This window comes from Microcaecilia unicolor, chromosome 9 (assembly GCF_901765095.1).
Source record: "Microcaecilia unicolor chromosome 9, aMicUni1.1, whole genome shotgun sequence".
In the NCBI taxonomy this organism is placed as follows: Eukaryota; Metazoa; Chordata; class Amphibia; order Gymnophiona; family Siphonopidae; genus Microcaecilia; species Microcaecilia unicolor.
In genome coordinates, this window is record NC_044039.1 from 151,766,698 (window position 1) to 151,788,007 (window position 21,310).

The 21,310-nt window shown below is 46.5% G+C and overlaps 1 protein-coding gene across 1 annotated transcript in view; it reads right to left on the reverse strand.

Annotated features, from left to right (window-relative positions):
• LOC115477307 (protein transport protein Sec23A) overlaps positions 1–21,310 on the reverse strand; it is a 192,416-nt gene that overhangs the window by 42,055 nt on the left and 129,051 nt on the right. Inside the window, exons 14-15 of the mRNA XM_030214093.1 lie at positions 3,752–3,905; positions 3,481–3,558 (exon numbers count right to left, since the gene is read on the reverse strand). Coding sequence (XP_030069953.1) covers positions 3,481–3,558; positions 3,752–3,905 — 232 coding nt within the window. The remainder of the gene's footprint in view (positions 1–3,480; positions 3,559–3,751; positions 3,906–21,310) is intronic.

Genomic DNA, 21,310 nt, shown 5'->3' on the forward strand with positions numbered 1-21,310 from the left:
GGTCCCCAAACCCCGCCAGCTGAAGAGTCTTCTTCAGCGCCGGTCGACTCCGGCGCCTTCATTGTGTGATCACATGTTTCTGACGCCTTTCGTCCTGCACAGGGCTACATGCACGGTGCAGGACATAAGGCGTCAGAAACAGATGATCACACAATGAAGGTGCCAGAGTCAACCAGTGCTGAAGAAGACTCTTTGGCTGGCAGGGTTTGGAGACCCCCGCCAGCAAACAAGGTACCTGATGCGGCGGCGGCAGGGTGGGGGGGGGCGGCAGGGGGTAAAATGTAGAGGGGGCCAGGGCATAATCTGTGGGGGCCCATGTCCCCGTGGCCCCATGTAGCTACGCCCCTGATTTGAACCCTTTGTATATGAATACCTTGTAGACAAACTTCAAAGAAAAATTACTGAAAATTGCCTACAGACGCACATGCAGACCTTGTAATTGCACAAGCCTTAGAACTGTTGTAAATGTGTGTACTTAATGTAGGTAGGTTTATATCAGTATTCTATGAGAACACTTATGCACTAAAAAGGCAATTCTATGCGGCGTGCCTAAATTGCACACCAATGTTTACAGAATACTAGTTCTTACACACAGGATTGGCACCCTTAATTGGCTAATAAATGTATAAATGCTATTCTTGTAAACATGATGCACCTGTAGCTTACAGCATGAATATAAACTGGCTGTACCTATGGGTAGAGCATCGATGTATCATGGAGGTTCTTCTGCCTAGCAACACAGGCAACTTATAGAATAATATAAGTTATGCATGCTCCAAGGTACACAAGCATAGCAACTTACACCGTGCCATGGACATGGCATAATTAAGCCATTTGCTATATTTTTGTTGAGTTATTGTAAAATTTTCTTAAAAACAATCCCAAATTTTACAACACTTATTTACTGCACTAGACACTACTTAACTTGCAGCTGTTTTCAACATATATATGATTTCTGCAGAAAGGTGGGTAGTTACTTCTGTAGGCAAGGAATTGGCTAGTAGCAGGATGCCCCACCTAACCAGTGTGCTTTGCTATGCCTCTTGTCTCTGTATTAGTATCTACTCCTATGAAAGTAGAAATATTTCTTTTTCCTAGCAGCGCCTCTTGTTTCATTTGTTGTGTCTCAGATAATAAGTAAGCTCTGATGTAATATTTGGTTAAATAATATATTTTGGTACCTCAGTGGGCAGGGTGTTCTTTATGGGTTTTGGGGACTTAGTGTGATTACTCCTCAGGTTAGGAGACTCACTAGTGCCCCCTAGTGCTCACAAACTCTGCCTCCATTCCAGAGGAACTATACCCTCAGGAATGACCATGCTCGGATCACATAAAAGTACATAAGAACAGCCATACTGGGTCAGACCAATGGTCCATCTAGCCCAGTATCCTGCTTCCAACAGTGGCCAATCCAGGTCACAAGTACCTGGCAGAAACCCAAATAGTAGCAACATTCCATGCTACCAAACCCAGGGCAAGCAGTGGCTTCCCCATATGTATGTCAATAGCAAACTTTCTGTGCACCTAGTTTTTATCTGCTTATGTACCCAAGCTATTGTATACAAGTCTTTCTGTGCATGAAACATGCTTTTAACACAGAGAAAGTTTTCATATACAGTGGTGGAAATAAGTATTTGATCCCTTGCTGATTTTGTAAGTTTGCCCACTGACAAAGACATGAGCAGCCCATAATTGAAGGGTAGGTTATTGGTAACAGTGAGAGATAGCACATCACAAATTAAATCCGGAAAATCACATTGTGGAAAGTATATGAATTTATTTGCATTCTGCAGAGGGAAATAAGTATTTAATCCCTCTGGCAAACAAGACCTAATACTTGGTGGCAAAACCCTTGTTGGCAAGCACAGCGGTCAGACGTCTTCTGTAGTTGATGATGAGGTTTGCACACATGTCAGGAGGAATTTTGGTCCACTCCTCTTTGCAGATCATCTCTAAATCATTAAGAGTTCTGGGCTGTCGCTTGGCAACTCGCAGCTTCAGCTCCCTCCATAAGTTTTCAATGGGATTAAGGTCTGGTGACTGGCTAGGCCACTCCATGACCCTAATGTGCTTCTTCCTGAGCCACTCCTTTGTTGCCTTGGCTGTATGTTTTGGGTCATTGTCGTGCTGGAAGACCCAGCCACGACCCATTTTTAAGGCCCTGGCGGAGGGAAGGAGGTTGTCACTCAGAATTGTACGGTACATGGCCCCATCCATTCTCCCATTGATGCGGTGAAGTAGTCCTGTGCCCTTAGCAGAGAAACACCCCCAAAACATAACATTTCCACCTCCATGCTTGACAGTGGGGACGGTGTTCTTTGGGTCATAGGCAGCATTTCTCTTCCTCCAAACACGGCAAGTTGAGTTCATGCCAAAGAGCTCAATTTTTGTCTCATCTGACCACAGCACCTTCTCCCAATCACTCTCGGCATCATCCAGGTGTTCACTGGCAAACTTCAGACGGGCCGTCACATGTGCCTTCCGGAGCAGGGGGACCTTGCGGGCACTGCAGGATTGCAATCCGTTATGTCGTAATGTGTTACCAATGGTTTTCGTGGTGACAGTGGTCCCAGCTGCCTTGAGATCATTGACAAGTTCCCCCCTTGTAGTTGTAGGCTGATTTCTAACCTTCCTCATGATCAAGGATACCCCACAAGGTGAGATTTTGCGTGGAGCCCCAGATCTTTGTCGATTGACAGTCATTTTGTACTTCTTCCATTTTCTTACTATGGCACCAACAGTTGTCTCCTTCTCGCCCAGCGTCTTACTGATGGTTTTGTAGCCCATTCCAGCCTTGTGCAGGTGTATGATCTTGTCCCTGACATCCTTAGACAGCTCCTTGCTCTTGGCCATTTTGTAGAGGTTAGAGTCTGACTGATTCACTGAGTCTGTGGACAGGTGTCTTTCATACAGGTGACCATTGCCGACAGCTGTCTGTCATGCAGGTAACGAGTTGATTTGGAGCATCTACCTGGTCTGTAGGGGCCAGATCTCTTACTGGTTGGTGGGGGATCAAATACTTATTTCCCTCTGCAGAATGCAAATAAATTCATATACTTTCCACAATGTGATTTTCCGGATTTAATTTGTGATGTGCTATCTCTCACTGTTACCAATAACCTACCCTTCAATTATGGGCTGCTCATGTCTTTGTCAGTGGGCAAACTTACAAAATCAGCAAGGGATCAAATACTTATTTCCACCACTGTAAGTATCATGTTGACACTGGAATGTAGCATACTATGCCATAGCTTGTATTGTTATTTGAATATTTTTACTGCCTACGTTTGACTTATTCTTGCTATACACCGCCTTGAGTGGATGCCTTCATATACGTCGTAAATAAATCCTAATTATTAAATAAATAAAATAAAATAAATAAGTTCTTTGTGTTTGGATTAGAAGCCTAAGGCTATTCTGTTCATGGGAGATCATCATTTAATTAACTTAGTGAACAGGTCCTATCTTAAATCTACTCACCTGAGGATACAGGGAAAAGGTCTCAGAAAATCGGAAGGAGTGTGGATCATCTTTATGATAATCTCCAAATTTCTGACACTGGAAAAAAATGAACACAAGTTCTAATGCAATAGTGACATATCTACACTGATACGAGCTTGCACTACATTTGAAAAGGAAACACATACAGAACTATATCACTAACTATTCTGATCTGCAGTATGATATTTTTAAGCAATAAAAAAGGGATTACTTTTACTTTCCCAATATATTCAGTGTGTTTTTTATTTACCAGTCGTATAAGTTGTCTGTCCAACCACCTAAGCACATCAGGCCCTTCCTCTGTCTCTGTTCTGTATACTGCCAACCTAGCCATAAGGATAGCAGCTCCCTCCTGGTCAAAAGATGCCGTGATGTTTTGGATCTGTGACTGTGCATCTGCCCAGCTGAAAACACAAATAGATTGTTAATTAAAAAAAAAAAAAAAAAAAAAAAAAATCCCCCCCCCCCCCCCCAAGTTTTTATTGAAAGAACAGAGCAATACAACAAGATTCATATGACAAACAAAAGTACCAAACTCTGCAAACGTTATACCAACACTCTTAGGCATAAGGGAAAGGAATACTCTGCAGCAACAAAATATGCTCAAACTCTAAGCACCCTAACCCAGGTCCTGGAGTACCCCCTTGCCAGTCACGTTTTCAGGATACCCACAATGAATATGCATGAACATGATTTGCATACACTGCCTCCATTATAGTATTGGTGAAAATTGGGAACTCCCATCTTCCCGTAGCTTCTGAGCTGGAACATAATGGCCCATTATGCAATTAGCCCTTAACGTGAGAAGGGGCCACCCTGTCAAGCCATTACACTAACAGCACTTACTTAATTCCTACATTAACTGCTAAGGACACTTGAGTAAACAGGCCCCTAAATTTTAAGATGAAATTCATGTGCACATTTTGATGTCAATAACAGGTGTTCCAACCTAATAAGTACTTTAAAGCAAAATCTGGAACCTGCAAAAAATTATATGCAAATTCAGCAATACCATTATTGTTCCATAAATAGTAGATTTATATGCATATTACACTAAAGAAACATCTTACAGTAGAATATGAGGCATATTTTCAAAGCACTTAGCCTTCCAAAGTTCTATAGGTTTCTATGGAACTTTGGAAGGGTAGGTGCTTTGAAAATATGCCTCTGCGTTTATCATCCTGTTTCCTAACATGTTACGCCCTAAAATCTGTGTTGGCTTACATAAGAGCAGCCATACTGTGTCAGACCAATGGTCCACCTAGCCCAGTATCCCGTTTCCAAAACAGTGGCCAAGCAAGGTCACAACTACCTGGCAGAAACCCAATTAACAACATTCCATGCTACCAATCCCGGGGCAAGCAGCTGCCTCCCTATGTTTGTCTCAATACCAAACTATGGCCTTTTCCTCCAGGAACTTGTCTTACCTTTTTTAAACCAAGATACGCTAACCACTGTTATCACATCCTCTGGCAAAGAGTTCCACAGTTTAACTATTTGTTGAGTGAAAAAATATTTCCTCCTATTTGTATTAAAAGTATTTCTGAGTAACTTCTTTGGCTGTCTCCTAATCTTTGTATTTTTGGAACGAGTAAAAAAAAAATTGATTTACTTCAACTTGTTCTACACCACTCAGGATTTTGTAGACCTCAATCATCTCCCCTCATCCATCTCTTTTCCAAGCTGAAGAGCCCTAACCTCTTTAGCCTTTCCTCATATGAGAGGAGTTCCATCCCTTTATCATTTTGGTCGCTCTTCTTTGAACCTTTTCTAATTCCGCTATATCTTTTTTTTTTTTTTTTTTTTTAAGATACAGAGACCAGAAATGAAAGCAATACTCAAGGTGCGGTCGCACCATGGAGCGATACAGAGGCATTAAAGTATTTTTGGTCTTATTCACCATCTCTTTCCTAATAATTCCTAGCATTGTTTGCTTTTTTGGCTGCCACCACACACTGAGCGAAAGACTTCAGCATATTATCTACGACAACACCTAGATCTTTTTCTTGAGTGCTGACCCCCAAGGTGGACCCTAGTATCAGGTAACTATGATTTGGATTATTCTTTCCAATGTGCATCACCTTGCATTTCTCCACATTAAGTTTCATCTATCATTTGGTTAACCAGCCTTCCAATTTCCTAACGTCTTCCTGCAGTATTTCACAATCCGCTTGTGTTTTAACAACCTTGAATAGTTTTGTATCATCTGCAAATTCAATCACCTCACTAATCGTTCTGATTTCCATATCATTTGTAAATATGTTAAATAGCACCGGTCCCAGAACAGATCCCTGCGGCACACCACAGTTCACCCTCCTTCATTGAGAGAAATGAACATTTAACCCTACCCTCTGTTTTCTGTCCAGTGCAAAGAAAAGCTATGAAAATGGTATGGGATTTGCATTGCAAACCGTACGAGGAGAGACTTGCTGACTTGAACATGTATACCTTGGAGGAAAGGAGAAACAGGGGTGATATGATACAGACGTTCAAATATTTGAAAGGTATTAATCCGCAAATTAACCTTTTCCGGAGACGGGAAGGCGGTAGAACTAGAGGACATGAATTGAGGTTGAAGGGGGGGGCAGACTCAGGACTAATGTCAGGAAGTATTTTTTTCATTGATAGGGTGGTGGATATGTGGAATGCCCTCCCACAGGAGGTGGTAGAGATGAAAACGGTAACGGAATTCAAACATGCGTGGGATAAACACAAAGGAATCCTGTTTAGAAGGAATGGTTCCGTGGAATATTAGCGGAATTTGGGTGGCGACGCCAGTAATTGGAAACAAAACGGGAGCTGGGAAGACTTCTACAGTCTACGCCCTGATTGTGACTGAATAGATAGGGATGGGCTGGAGTGTAAATTTTAAGGGGCTTCGATGTTAGCTTCAGAACTTAGTACAAGAACAGTACTGGGAACTTCTACAGTCTGTGCCCTGAGTAAGGCAAGGACAAATCAAACGGGTATACATATAAAGTATCACATACCCTTGTTAGGTAGACTGGATGGACCGTACAGGTCTTTATCTGCCGTCATTTACTATGTATCTATGTATTTCTGTAATTGTGAATTCTGTAGCTAAGTTACGCAAACATTCATGAACTAGCAAATATTACTATATTCCATCATATTTATTTTTCTGGCAAAACTCTTTGTATCCTTAATTAGCAATGGAAAAACACACACACAAACTCTCAGTCAAGCACAGCGGTATGTTGGTTTTATTTTTCAGGTTTCTATCCTGATGCAGCATTCTTTTAAATATTAACTAAATCAGTCAGATGCACACTTCAATCTTCTCTATAATCAGAGCTCCACAGAAAGCATCTCTCCTTGTTCACAGCTGTATTTTAACTCAGTATCTTACTGACTTGCTTGAACCCAGGGCCACTGACTGTAGGTTATGTGATCTTAAAACACACAACAAAACAGGCTCTGACAATAATCAGGCGACAGACAAAAACAAAACAAACAAACAAAAAAAAAAAAGACTGGGTCAGAGGTACTAAGCTTTCTCCCCCATTTGTGTCTAGGAAGTGCTTAGCAAAATATGACCCACAGTGACTGACCATGAAGATTTTAAGATTCCTCTGCCTGTGAAACTGAACCGTTAACTGTCAAAATTATGTTCTATGAACATTTATAACTTGTAAAATGACTTTGAAAAGTGATAAATTACTAAAAAAAAAAAAAAAAAAGAACCTAGATGCTGCTTGCCAAGCTGTAGGACTCAAGTTTGACTTCCTGGTCCTCTTCAAATATGTCACTCTGAGTGCCATGTACAAGGTGTTTTGGGGACATTCTTTTGGCCAATTACCACAGTGAATTTATTTTTCTATCTACTGATCACAACAAAGAGTGACCAAAAAAAGCATTTATCTGTTAAATTAAGGTACTACACAGAGGGATCATGTGATGCAGTGAGTGGCTCCAGACTGTTTGAGAGCTGCTCGGGGGCCTCTCTTCTATCTCCCTGCATTGACTCCCCTTTGCTTTTTTTTTTTTTTTTTTGGCACGATACTTTTCTTTGATCTGCTTTACCGTGTATGGACAAATACCTTACCAAAACCACCTTGATGGCATCCAAATCCCCCCACCTGGGCTGCCACCGACCCCCACACTCCCTCCCAGCAGCTGCCACCCCATGCCACCCCTCTAATGCTGCAGATCCTTCCCTTCCTACCGCATCCCCTCTTGCTCCCAGCCATGGCAGAAACAGGAAGTACCTGACATCAGAGGAGGACGGACCCAGACAAAGCAGGAAGAAGGACCTACAGAGCAACGGTCAGAACAGAAGACTTCAGCCTGTACTGGTCTCCTGCTCATCTGTGTACTGGCCGGGTTAGCAGCACGTTAACGTATTGTGCTGCTAACCTGGCCGAGACACAAGATTCGGAAACCAATGCAGCGGCAGACTGCCTGAGCTGCCTTCTGCCTTTCTGCCAAGGAAATCTTGCCGACATGGCGGACCCCCCTTGGAGGCCAGGCCTGGGGAATTTTGCCCCCTCCCCCTTCGGTGGCCCTGCTTGTCTGCTCCAAGGTGGTGATTTCAGAATTAACAGCTGTGGTGGTGGTGGTAAGCATTTGAATCTCGCTTCGTACAGCTCTCAGAACAAATTGTTGGAATGGCCCAATTTACCTCAAACTCATGAGGTACTTCTATGTACACAAACAGTAGGTAGGGCAAGTATTTCTCCCAGTCATGGTCTCCTCTTTCCACAACAGTCTTTAGCATATGATCTCCACCAACCTGATAGTTTCAGGGTGATATGGTGTGGTATGTACAGATTTCACTCCACAGTGTGCCCACAGATTTTGGATCAACTCAGGCATAAACTGTGTCCCTGACAGTTTGCTGACAGACTCTGAGGTTGCAAGAATATTTGGCTTAGGGCCCTGGCCACCCTTAGATCCTGGCTGCTGTGGATAAGAACGGCTTCTCTTTGCCAATCAGGGATGGTTAGCCATAAAGATGTCAGCCAACTCAGCCGTTTTCTCTGGAATATGTGGCTTGAGATCTTGAACGTGTTCCCTCACCTTTGGATGATAACGCTGAAGAAACTGCTCCAGGACCATCAGATTTTGGCAGTCCTCCAGGTTTTAACTTCAGCTCCACTGAGCCACCACTGATGCTGGTATCTCAGCTGAATCACAAACTCGCTGTATCATCTACCCCCTTTTGCAAAGTCCAGAACATTAGTCTATAGGTCTCAGGGGTAATGGCATAATGGTTCAACAAAGCTTTGTGCACCTCCTCAAACTGGGAGCACATCTCCATGGACAGTCCTTGGAATGCCTCAAGTGCTCTACCAGTGAGTTTCCTCCCAGATAGCGAACCCAGTCTTTCTGAAGAATCTCACTGAGGCGGCAAAGTTTTTCAAAGGAAGTTAGATATCCATGTCACATCTGGTATCATCAAACTGTGAAAACAAGTTGGGCCCGATCCGGACTATGAATCCTGCCTTGGGCCTTGGCGCAGGGGTTGGGCTGGAGCTTTGGATGCAAGCCACTTCCATATCCATCTTCTCATGCTGTTGTTCCCACTCCTCTTGCGGCTGTCGCTTTTCCCTTTCCTCTCTCCGCAGCTGGTCTAACCACTGTTGCGCTCCCTATTCCTCTCGCCGCAGCCTGTCTTCCCATTCTTCCCGCTGCTGTCGCTCTAGCATGTAGATCCGCCAGATCTCAGCTGGTATGGCATCTGGCTCTGCCAACTCACAGGCCTCTGGTCCATAAGGGGTCTGCTCTCACCCCAAGAGAACTCTGCACAGGCCAGTCCTGCAGCTTCTCCCCACTGAGGTGATCCAGTTGCTCTTGTGTTAGGACAGGCATATCCAGTGTTTGAGGGCTGCTACCAGTTGCCATCAGCACACTGCTAATCTCCTAACACTACTAAAAAAAACTTAACAGGAAAGGGACCCTGTTACTGCTGCACTTGTTCACTGTGCTCTGTGTCTGAAGGTAAAGTGAAGATACATACCTGTAGCAGGTATTCTCCGAGGACAGCAGGCTGATTGTTCTCACGACTAGGTCGTCTTCCGCGACGGTCCAGGAGACCGGCAAAATATCCAAAGCAAAGCAAAAAACTCTCTAGAATGCTCCGGCGCGTGGGCAGAGTGCACTCCGCATGCGTGAACAGCTTCCTGTCCACAGCACGAGCGTGACATCATCAGTTTCATAAAAAAGCAACCAGAGAATTAGAACAACTCCAAAGGGGAGGTGGGTGGGTTTGTGAGAACAATCAGCCTGCTGTCCTCAGAGAATACCTGCTACAGGTATGTATCTTCACTTTCTCCGAGGACAAGCAGGCTGCTTGTTCTCACAATCGGGGTATCCCTAGCAGCCAGGCTCACTCAAAACAATGAACATTGGTCAATTGGGCCTCGCAACAGCGAGGACATAACAGAGATTGTCATGAAAAGAAACACAACTAAGTGAGAGTGCAGCCTGGAACAAAACAGAAATGGGCCTAGGAGGGTGGAGTTAGATTCTAAACCCCGAACAGATTCTGCAGCACTCACTGCCCAAACCGACTGTCGCGTCGGGTATCCTGCTGAAGGCAGTAGTGAGATGTGAATGTGTGAACTGATGACCACGTTGCAGCCTTGCAAATCTCTTCAATAGAGGCTGACTTCAAGTGAACCACTGACACAGCCATTGCTCTGACATTATGAGCCGTGACATGGCCCTCTACAGTCAGCCCTGCTTGGGCATAAGTAAAGGATATGCCATCCGCTAGCCAATTAGAGACTGTGCATTTTCTGATGGCGACTCCCCTCCTGTTGGGATTGAAAGAAACAAACAATTGGGCGGCCTGTCTGTAGGACTTTGTCCGCTTCACGTAAAAGGCCAATGCTCTCTTACAGTCCAAGGTGTGCAACTTGTCTTCACCAGAGCAGGTATGAGGACGGGGAAAAATGTTGGCAAGACAACTGACTAGTTCAGATGGAACTCAGCCACCACCTTCAGCAAGATCTTAGGGTGAGTGCAGAGGATTACTCTGTTATGATGAAACTTGATATAAGATGCATGCACTACCAGGGCTTGGAGCTCACTGACTCTACGAGCTGAAGTAAAAGCCACCAAGAAAATGACCTTCCAGGTCAAGTACTTCAGATGGCAGGAATTCAGTGGCTCAAAAGGAGCTTTTCATCAGCTGGGTGAGAACGGCATTGAGATCCCATGACACTGGTGGAGGTTTGACAGGGGGCTTTGACAAAAGCAAACCTCTCATGAAGCGAACAACTAAAGGCTGTCCAGAGATAGGCTTACCCTCTACACGGTGATGATAAGCACAAATCGCACTAAGGTGAACTCTTACGGAGTTGGTCTTGAGACCAGACTCTGATAAGTGTAGAAGGTATTCAAGCAGGGTCCGTGTAGGACAAGAAAAAGGATCTAGGGCCTTGCTGTCACACCAGACAGCAAACCACCTCCATTTGAAAGAATAACACTTTTTCGAGGAATCTTTTCTGGAAGCAAGCAAGACTCGGGAGACATCCTCTGAAAGACCCAAGGAGGCAACTTCTAAGCTCTCAACATCCAGGCCGTGAGAGCCAGAGACTGGAGGTTGGGATGTAGAAGCGACCCTTCGTTCTGGGTGATGAGGGTCGGAAAACACTCCAATCTCCACGGTTCTTCAGAGGACAACTCAAGAAGAGGAAACCAGATCTGACGAGGCCAGAAGGGAGCAATCAGGATCATTGTTCCGCGGTCTTGCTTGAGTTTCAGCAAAGTCTTCCCTACTAGAGGTATGGGAGGATACGCATACAGAAGGCCTGTCCCCCAATGCAGGAGAAAAGCATCTGACGCTAGTCTGTCGTGGGCCTGAAGTCTGGAACAGAATTGAGGGACTTTGTGATTGATCTGAGTGGCAAAAAGATCCACCGAGGGGGTGCCCCACGCTCGGAAGATCTTGTGGAGAACGCCCATGTTGAGCGACCACTCGTGAGGTTGCATGACCCTGCTCAATCTGTCGGCCAGACTGTTGTTTACGCCTGCCAGATATGTGGCTTGGAGAAACATGCCGTGACCGCATGCCCAAAGCCACATCCGAACAACTTCTTGACACAGACGGCGAGATCCGGTGCCCCCCTGCTTTTTGGTGTAATACATAGCAACCTGATTGTCTGTCTGAATCAATATGATGTGGTTGGACAGCCGGTCTCTGAAAAGCCTTCAGAGTGTTCAAGATCGCTCGTAATTCCAGGTGGTTGATCTGAAGACCCTTTTCCTGAAAGGACCAAGCTCCTTGAGTGTGAAGTCCATCTACATGAGCTCCCCACCCCAGGAGGGATGCATCTGTCATCAGCACTTTTTGTGGCTGAGGAATTTGGAATGGACATCCCAAGATCAAATTCGAGCGAATGGTCCACCACTGAAGGGAACTGCAAACGTCGGTGGAGAGATGGATCACATTCTCTAAATCTCCTGTGGCCTGGCACCACTGGGAAGCTAGAGTCCATTGAGCTGATCTCATATGTAGGCGTGCTATGGGAGTTACATGAACTGTGGAAGCCATGTGTCCTAAGAGTCTCAACATCTGCTGAGCTGTGATCTGTTGAGATGCTCGAGCCATGGACACCAGGACCAGGAGATTGTCTGCCCTTGCCTGAGGAAAATAAGCTTGAGACATCCGTGTGTCCAACAGAGCTCCAATGAACTCCAATTTTTGAACCGGGACCAGATGGGACTTGGGATAATTGATCATGAACCCCAGAAGTTCTAGCACCCGAATAGTCATCCGCACGGACTGTGGAGCGCCTGCCTCCGAGGTGCTCTTCACCAGCCAATTGTCGCGATAAGGGAGCTCATGCATTCCCAGTCTGCATAGCGATGTTGCGACAACTGCCAGGCACTTTGTAAAAACCCTGGGCTCAGACACGAGACCAAAGGGCAGTACACAGTACTGAAAGTGCCGAGTTCCCAACCGAAATTGAAGATACTTCCTGTGAGCTGGGAGTATCGAGATGTGGGTGTAGGCGTCCTTTAAGTCCAGAGAGCATAGCCAATCGTTTTCCTGAATCATGGGAAGAAGGGTGCCTAGGGAAAACATCCTGAACTGTTCTCGGACTAGGAATTTGTTCATGGCCCTTAGATCTAGGATGGGACGCATCCCCCACCCCCCCACCCCCGTTTTCTTTTGCACAAGGAAGTACCTGGAATAGAACCCCAGCCCTTCTTCCCCTGGTGGAACGGGTTCGACCACATTGGCCTTTAGAAGGGCAGAGAGTTCCTCTGCAAGTACCTGCCTGTTCTGGGAGCTGGAAGAATGAGCTCCCGGTGGGCAATTTGGAGGTTTGGATATCAGATTGAGGGTGTATCCTAACTGGACTATTTGAAGAACCCACCGGCCGAACGTTATGAAAAGCCACCTTTGGTGAAAAAAGATCAACCTCCCTCCGATCAGCAAGTCGTCCGGCACAGACACTTTTTCTGAGGCTATGCTGCACTGGAGCCAGTCAAAACTCTGTCCCTTGCTTTTGCTGGGGAGCCGCAGGGGCCTTAGGCGCACGCCGTTGACGGGAACGAGCGCACTGGGACTGAACCTGGACAGGCTGCTGAGAAGCAGGAGTGTACCTACGCCTATTATAGGAACAGGGAGCACGCCTCTTCCCTACAAAAAACCTCCTAGATGAGGAGGTGGTAGCAGAAGACGTCCAGCAGGAGAGAGAATCCATAGCATCATGGTGCTTCTTGATCTGATCGACCATATCCTCTACATTTTCGCCAAAAAGGTTATCCCCCTGGCAAGGAACATCCGCCATTAGCTGCTGGGTCTTATGATCCAGGTCAGAGACGCGCAGCCATGAGAGTCTGTGAATCACTATACCTTTAGCAGCTACTCGGGATGCCACATCAAAAGTATCATAAGTACCCCTGGCCAGGAATTTTCGACACGCCTTCTGCTGCTTGACCACCTGGTGAAAAGGTTCAGCAAGCTCCGGAGGAAGTGCTTCGTCCAAACTGGACATTTGCCTCACTGAGTTCCGCAAGTGGATGCTCATGTAGAGCTGGTATGTTTGAATCTTGGCTGCGAGCATAGCGGCCTGATACGTCTTTCTCCCAAAAGAATCCAAGGTCCTAGACTCTCTGCCTGGGGGCGCCGAGGCATAGTCCCTAGTACTCTTGGCTCTCCTGAGAGCAAAATCCACCACCACCATGGAATCGTGAGGTAGTTGAGACTTCACCATTACCAGCTCTCCATGGACTCTGTACTGGGACTCAGCTTTTCTGGGGACCACTGGATTAAAGAGAGGGAACGACCAGTTTCGCATAAGAACTTCCCTGAGTGTGTTATGCAAGGGAGCCATTGCAACCTCTGTAAGTGGAGAAGGATAATCCAAGACTTCGAGCATCTCGGCCCTGGGCTCATCCACAACCTCCACAGGGAAGGGAATATCCTTAGACATTTCCCGAACAAAGGAGGAAAAAAAGACTCTCAGGTGGAGACATCCTTCTTTCAATTGGCAGAGTAGGATCAGAGGGGACCCCATATGACTCTTCTTCAGAAAAGTATCTGGGATCTTCCTCTTCCTCCCACGAGCGCTCATCATCGGTATCGGGCAAAAGTTCTCTAAGAACAGCCCGAGCCTGTCTTGACATTGAGGAATGACGACCTCGAGGGGGATATCGAGAAGTCGACCGCTGCCTGGACTGCGGCGAAGCTTCCTCCACCAACGTTGGAGAGTCGACCCGGGTGGCAGCCGATGCCGCAAGCGGCACCAAGGACGGGGTCCTCACCACAGGCAAAGGACCAGATGCCACTTCAACAGTCAGTGCAGAAGGCGCAAGCACCCCTGGCACCGAAGTGGACAGGCGCAGCAATCCCTCCAGAAGCTCTGGAAGAAGTGCCCTCATGCGCTCGTCAAGAGCTTCCTTCGGAAAAGGTTGGGGGGGGGCGCGGCACAGGAGTCGGTGGCAGAATCTGAGGGGGCTTGAGAGCCGATACCAGGCTGCCAGAAGACTGACGCATCGGCACTTCCTGTATAGAGGGCGAGCGGTCCTTTTGGCTCCGACAATTCTCGGGTGCCGAATCCCTCGGCTCCCCGGAGCTGTCGGTACTATGCATGGAAGGAGATCGATGACGGTGCTTCTTAGCCTTCGCTCAACGCCCGTCATCGAGACTCCTCGGTACTGAAGAGGAGGAAGTGGAATCCTCACGCCTCCTCGGGCCCGGGACTGACTAAGGTCGGTCCTGGGGGGCCTTCATAGCAGTAGGCCTCGAGACAGGTAGAGACCTACTTGATGCCTTGCTGCTCCCAGCGCGATATGGTCGTTCGGCAGCCATTACTTGCGCTCTCGAAGTCAATGCCGCCAACCTCTGTACCGATGCAGATGCCGACATCGAAGGATCGGACCAATCCGCAAAACGTTTTTCACATTGAGCCTCCCGAGACACTTGAGTCCATTTTTTCATTAAAGAACACAGCTTACAAGCAGCTGGTAGATGATCGGGCCCAAGGCACTGGAGACACCATGCGTGGGGGGTCGGTAGCCGAGATGGTCCGTTTGCACCGAGTACAACGCTTGAAGCCGCTGGGTGTCCTCGATGACATGGATGGAAAAACGGCGGCTGCGAAATTAAAGGACGCGATTGTGCCAATTAAAAAGGCACAAAAAAGGAAAATAAAACCCGGCCGAGCAGCCTAAAAGCTGTCACTCCAGACGCAGATGAAAAGAAACTGATTGTCACGCTCGTGCCGCGGGTGGGAAGCCGTTCACGCATGCACAGTGTGCTCTGCTCGTGCACCGGAGCATTCTAGAGAGTTTTTTTGCTTTGCTTTAGATATTTTGCCGGTCTCCTGGGCCGTTGCGGTTTCGTGAGCCTGCTTGTCCTCGGAGAACAGATAAAAAAAAAATACTGTGAACCACTCAGTGGATGGTGACCCTTACACCACACACTGAGCGTGACAATCCGACCACTGCCACAAAAAAAAAAAGAAGGGCAGGTCTGTCACAAAACACCTAGCCACCTGCCTGGGGTTACCCCGTGGCCACTTACAGGTTCTATTCCTAGCACAGCTCAGGTCCGCCTGCGCTCGCTGCTTGTTGTCACGGCTATGGCAGTGCCCCTGCATCCAGACTCACCTTTTTCCAGTGATCTGGCTCTGTGGCTTCTCCAGACTGCTTCATCCCTGCATTGATGCATCTACTGTCTGGTGGTCCTGTTATCCAAGCCTCGCTCCAAGTTGTGACATCATCAGAAAAGTCTTTTATGAAGCACCTTGGAACTCTCATGCCTTTCCAACAGGTCTTTTAACCTTGTCTTTGTGTTCCCTGTTTAGAGCCAGTCCCTGTTTGGCTTTGTTCCTGCAAGCTTTGATTCCAGCCTGGCTTTGTTCCCGTGAGTCTTGTCCCTGAAGACTTGTTCTTGTGTTTCTGAACCATGTTCCTGAAACCCTCGCTTCTGTAAACCTTGTTCCTGAAGCTTTACTCCTGTATAGTCTTGTTCCTGCCTACTTGTGTTTCTATGAGTCCTATACCTGAAAGCCTGGCTTCTCTAAACCTTCTTCTAGAAGCTTTACTCTTGTTTCTGTTTAATTGTGTTTCTGTGAGTTTTGTACTTTAAACCTTTGTTTCTGTGTGTTTTGTTTCTGAACCTTGTTCCTGAAAGCCTGGCTCTATAGCCACACACTGCTCTTGGTGTCTGTTACAGTTTGACTCTACCTCTGGTTTAATCTAGCCCTGCTCTTGATTATTGCTTCAGTTATGCTCTGTTCCTGCAAGCCAAGTCTGTCCCTGAATCCTGTTCCTCTTGCCAAGCCAAGTCCTGTTCCTGGTTCCTGCTCCTGCCAAGCCTTGTTCCTGCCTTGTTTATAGTTTTGCTTCCGTTTGTTCTTGTTGCCTAGTTCCTGCCCTGCTTTGTCTGCTGTATTTTGTGTCTAGCCTTGCCTTGTCTCATTCTGTCCAGTCCTGGTCTTGCCGTTTTCTGGACCCAGTTTTAATCTAGTTCCGAGTCTTGCCTTGTCCTATCTGGGTTCCAGTTCTAGCCCCTTTGTCTTGCTTTCCTTGCCTCATCTAGATCCGGTCCTTGTCTTGTCTATTGTATCTTGTTTCCTCTGCCTTGCTTTGTTTTGTCTTATCTAGCCTAGTCTTGCCTAGTCCTGTCTTGTTCTGACTCCTGCCTTGTGCCAGCCCAGGTGACTTGCCTGCCTCAGTTCTGGCTGCAGTCCAAGGGCTCACTATCCCTAAGGCTGTGACACTTGTGCTCTACATTAGCACCCTTCTCCCACCGACTGGGTCGCAACTGCCTCTGGGTGAGTTTCCTGCTCTCAAACTATCCCCAGTGATTTCTAGGTTACTGGAGGCCACACTCCCAGTGGTCCCTCAGTTCCCAGAAAGCACTCACAGACCCAACACACAAACCACCAGGATTCTTTAACGGTCCAGACAGACAGAGGCAATAAGCAATTATTTATTGTCCTAACTGAAATATGGATCAATTATAACAATAACTAAACATTTGTGTACTATCTAAACAGTACCTGGGAAGATCCGGATATATAACTGTTCACGGAGCCTCAGAAAAAGAGATCTGTTTCTCTTTTCTCCCTGGCTAACACTGAAGCAACAGCCAGAAAGTGCTGGGTAATTTCAAATTCCAGACCAACCAGAGCCCAGTCAACAAGTTTTAAAGTATACTGCTCACAGTACTGTAGATTCACTTCTTCACTGAGTGAAACTAAAAGAGGGCATTCACTTTCTATAACAGCTTTAACATAAAACATACACCATTTGCTGGCCAAACTCGAGAAATGCACTAGTTTGTTTAATAAAGGCAATTTTACAGGTTTAAAACACAATGTTCTATCACAAGATCCATCACTACCTTTCCTCAATGCTTGGGGGGACTCTTACTCCAGAGGTGTGGGAGACACTTAACTATTCTGGGTCTAGATGCACAATTGTTGTTACTTTTGTCTAGTTTAATGACGGCTCAAAGACTACTAAAAATGCTATACTGTGGGGAATTACACTATAAATTTATTATGAGGGAGGTCACGTGATGCCGAGCTAGGAAGCGGCTGTGATTGAGGAGAGCTCCCGGTTCGACCCTCGAATTAACAATTTAACAGAGCTTTGCCACAAGATTTTGGTGCTGCAGATTGAGGACGGATCTCTGGAAAGCAGCTGGAATATAGCGGGCTTCTTTGAGTGCGATGGCCCTTCGTGCGCCGCGAAAAGATAAAGATAAAGCGCGCCAGAGTGAACACAAAATGGCGGACGACGGCGAATCAGGCCAAGCCACGATCAGCTCAGCTTGGGTGGCGGAGGTTGTGGCGGAGGTGCGGAAAGTCATTGACGCCTCCTTAGATCAGCGGCTGCAGAAAGTGGCAGATAAGCTCGACACCGTGGACGGAAGGCTAGAGGACTTGAAAGGTGAATTCTCAGCCCAATGCCAAAGAGTATCTGACTTGGAAGATCAGGTGCAGCAGCTAACGGCTGGGAAGGAGGACCTGCAAAAACGTGTGCGTTCGCTGGAGGATCAGATTGACGACATCGAAAACCGCTCTAGGCGAGCTAATTTGCGGCTGGTGGGTCTCCCAGAGAAGATCGCGGATTCGGAGCTTCGCGGATTTTTGGAATCCTGGTTAAGCAAGAGTCTTCAATTGAAATCAGAAGCGGGAGAGCTCCGCATTGAACGCGCCCATCGTTTGGGCCCGCGGAGGGCCGCGGAGGCCAGGCCACGAGTGGTTATCTTTAAGCTTTTAAATTATGTCCACAAGACTGAAATACTTAAAGCTATTCGAAGTAGGGGCACTTTAACCTTTGAAAATCAATCGGTACTTTGCTTTCAGGACTACTCTTCTAGGGTGGCCCTGTTGCGCAAGGCCTACGCTCCTATTTGTGGAGAACTGCATCGGCGGAACATTCAATTTGCGTTGCTGTATCCTGCGCGGCTCAAAGTATTCACCGAAGGGAAACCGCAGCTGTTTGAGACAACTGATGGAGCCAAAGCTTTTCTGCAAACGCTAACGCCGTTGTAAGCGCAATCACCTGGAGAGGTGGACGATAAGTATGGTAATTCTGGATGGTGGTGGTTGCATGAGAAGGGACTTTGCAGCTCTCACAGTATTCTTTCTTTAATGTTTGTTCCTTTTTTGTAAAAAAGAAGTTTACTGTCCATGTCTGAAAAACCATATGGGATGGTGTATGGGGTATCTTAAATTTGAAACAGTATGATTGCCCAATATTTTGTTGATAACAGTTGTTTTTTGGATATTAGATGTTTGTAATGGGGTGACTTCAGTTGGATGTATAGGATATGAGTTATGTTGAATTTGAATCCCTGAGGGGTATAAAAGGGGAACTGAAGGGTAATTGCTTTGGGTGAGATCTGAGTGACTTGGATGGAGGGAGGTAAGGAAATGCTTAGAGGATGCATGATGCGAGTGTGTGGGGCATGGTAGATGTTTTGGAGGATGAAAAAGTAGAGATATGCACTAGTTATCTCTGACTGGGTGATGGGCAATGATAACTTAGCCTTCTTGATTAGCAGAGGGGGACCGGGATAGTGCTTCTCCTACGGGGCCTACTTAGTGGGGGATGGTGGAGTTGGGAACTTCAAACCAAGGGAGGGAAGGGGAAGTGCAAGCGGTCGGGGGGGGAGTTTGGTTGGGTTAGGGGGGGGAGATGTTTCATTTGTTATGTTTTGTTTATTTATTTTTTTTCTTGCTTTAATTTTTGTGCTGGTTTTGTTGCCCGGGTGGCTCCCCCGGTCTGTGGGACGGTGCAAGCACACTGGAGTAAAGTGAGAGAAGTGGGGGGCTGGAAGGGTTATTGCTGGGGTAGCCCTGAGGCCTATTTTAAAGGGTTGGATATTTGGAATTACTTGCATTCTATTCCTCCATGACTACGCTCAAATTGATATCATGGAATGTGAATGGGGTTTCTTCACCTATAAAAAGACAAAAAATTATGCAGGCCTTAAATCGGCAGAGGGCAGACATAGTTTTTTTGCAGGAGACTCATCTGCCCACTTCAGAACACCTTAAATTTAAGAAATGGTGGGTGGCAGACTTGGTGGAAGCACCGGCGATAAACCGTAAGGCAGGACTGCTGATCCTATTCCGGAGGGGACTGGAAGTTCAAAAGAAGCAAATTTGGAGAGATCCCAAGGGTCGTTTTCTAATTGCCAGGGTGATATTGGATAAGCAAGAAGTACTTTTATGTAATGTTTATGGTCCCAACAACTATGATAGTAGCTTTATACATACCCTTACTCGTAGATTGCTAGAAATGCCAGATATACCTATACTGATGGGAGGGGATTTCAATTTAGTTCATAACCCAACTATGGATAGTTCTTCAGGAACCCGGAGGGCGGGAAATTCTAATAAGGGTATTCCATTACTCTGCACTACGCTACATGTGCTAGATGTGTGGCGTACGTTACACTCCATGGAGAAGGATTTCACCCACCTTTCGAGGGCCCATGGAACTCAGTCACGGATTGACTATTGGTTAATATCAACATCCTTGTTCTCGAAGGTAAAAGAGGCTGGGATTGGGGCTTATAGTGTGTCGGATCATGCATGGGTGTGGTGCACACTTGCAATAGGTTCAGTGGAGACAAGGGCATTTAGGTGGAGGTTTCCATTGCAATTGTATTGGGATGCTGAGTTCCGAGACTACTTGCTAAAAAAATGGGCTGAGTATCAGGAAGATAATGCTGCGCACAGGAACAACTCAGTCCTTTTCTGGGAGACGGCTAAGGCAGTGTTACGTGGTGAAATTATAGCATACACGGCGTTTAAAAAGAAGGCAAGAGACCGGGAAATTTTGAGGCTAGAGAAGCAATTGATTAAGGAGCGGATTCTTTATGGGAAATGTCAGTCGGAAGATAGGCGGAGTGCTTTGATGGCTGTGCAGACCTCATTGGGGGAATTACTTCATGCGCGGGCGGTTAAATCCATGCAATATTTTAAGTACCAGTTATATAGGCATGGGAACAAATCTGGGAAGCTAATGGCCCGACTGGTTCGAGGAGCTAGAGGTTCGTCTAGAATATCTCAAATTGATAGAGGGGATGGTGTGTTAGTGAGAGAAGACTCGGAAATTTTGGATGTTTTCTTGAAATACTATAAACAGTTATATGCAACTTCAGAGGGGGAGTTATTGGAGGGTGATACCTACTTACATAGTGTAGATCTTCCTTGTGTGCATGATAAAGACCGTAGAATGCTTGATGCAGACATCACAGAGGACGAGGTGGCGTTAGCCATACAGCAGAGCACTGTGGGTAAGGCACCGGGGCCAGATGGCCTGAGAGCTGAATTTTATAAGCTCCTTTCATCATCTCTTGTACCACTACTGCATTCGGTGTTTACGCAATTTATTTGTGATGGGGCTCTCCCTTCATCACTCCAGGTGGCTCAGATTAGTCTGCTGCTGAAGCCTGGGAAAGATCCTACGAAACCGTCTTCATATAGACCCATATCCTTATTAAATACTGAGGCTAAGTTGTTTGCCAAGGTGTTGGCGAATAGGCTGTCACGGGTTCTGCCCTCGGTGATAGCCGATCCACAGGCGGGATTTGTCAGGGGTAGAACCATCGTGAAAAATGTAAGGAAGATCATGATATCTCTGGAACAAGTAGAACGCACACAGACACCATCCCTTGTGGTTAGCTTCGACGCGGAAAAAGCGTTCGACCGGGTGAGCTGGGGATTTATGTTTGCGGTCCTGCGGAAATATGGAGTGGGAGAGTCTTTTCTTCAGGCTGTACAAGTACTTTATACGTCTCCATTAGCCATGATTGGTTTGAACGGGGGATTCACGCCCCCCTTTGCGATTCACAGGGGTA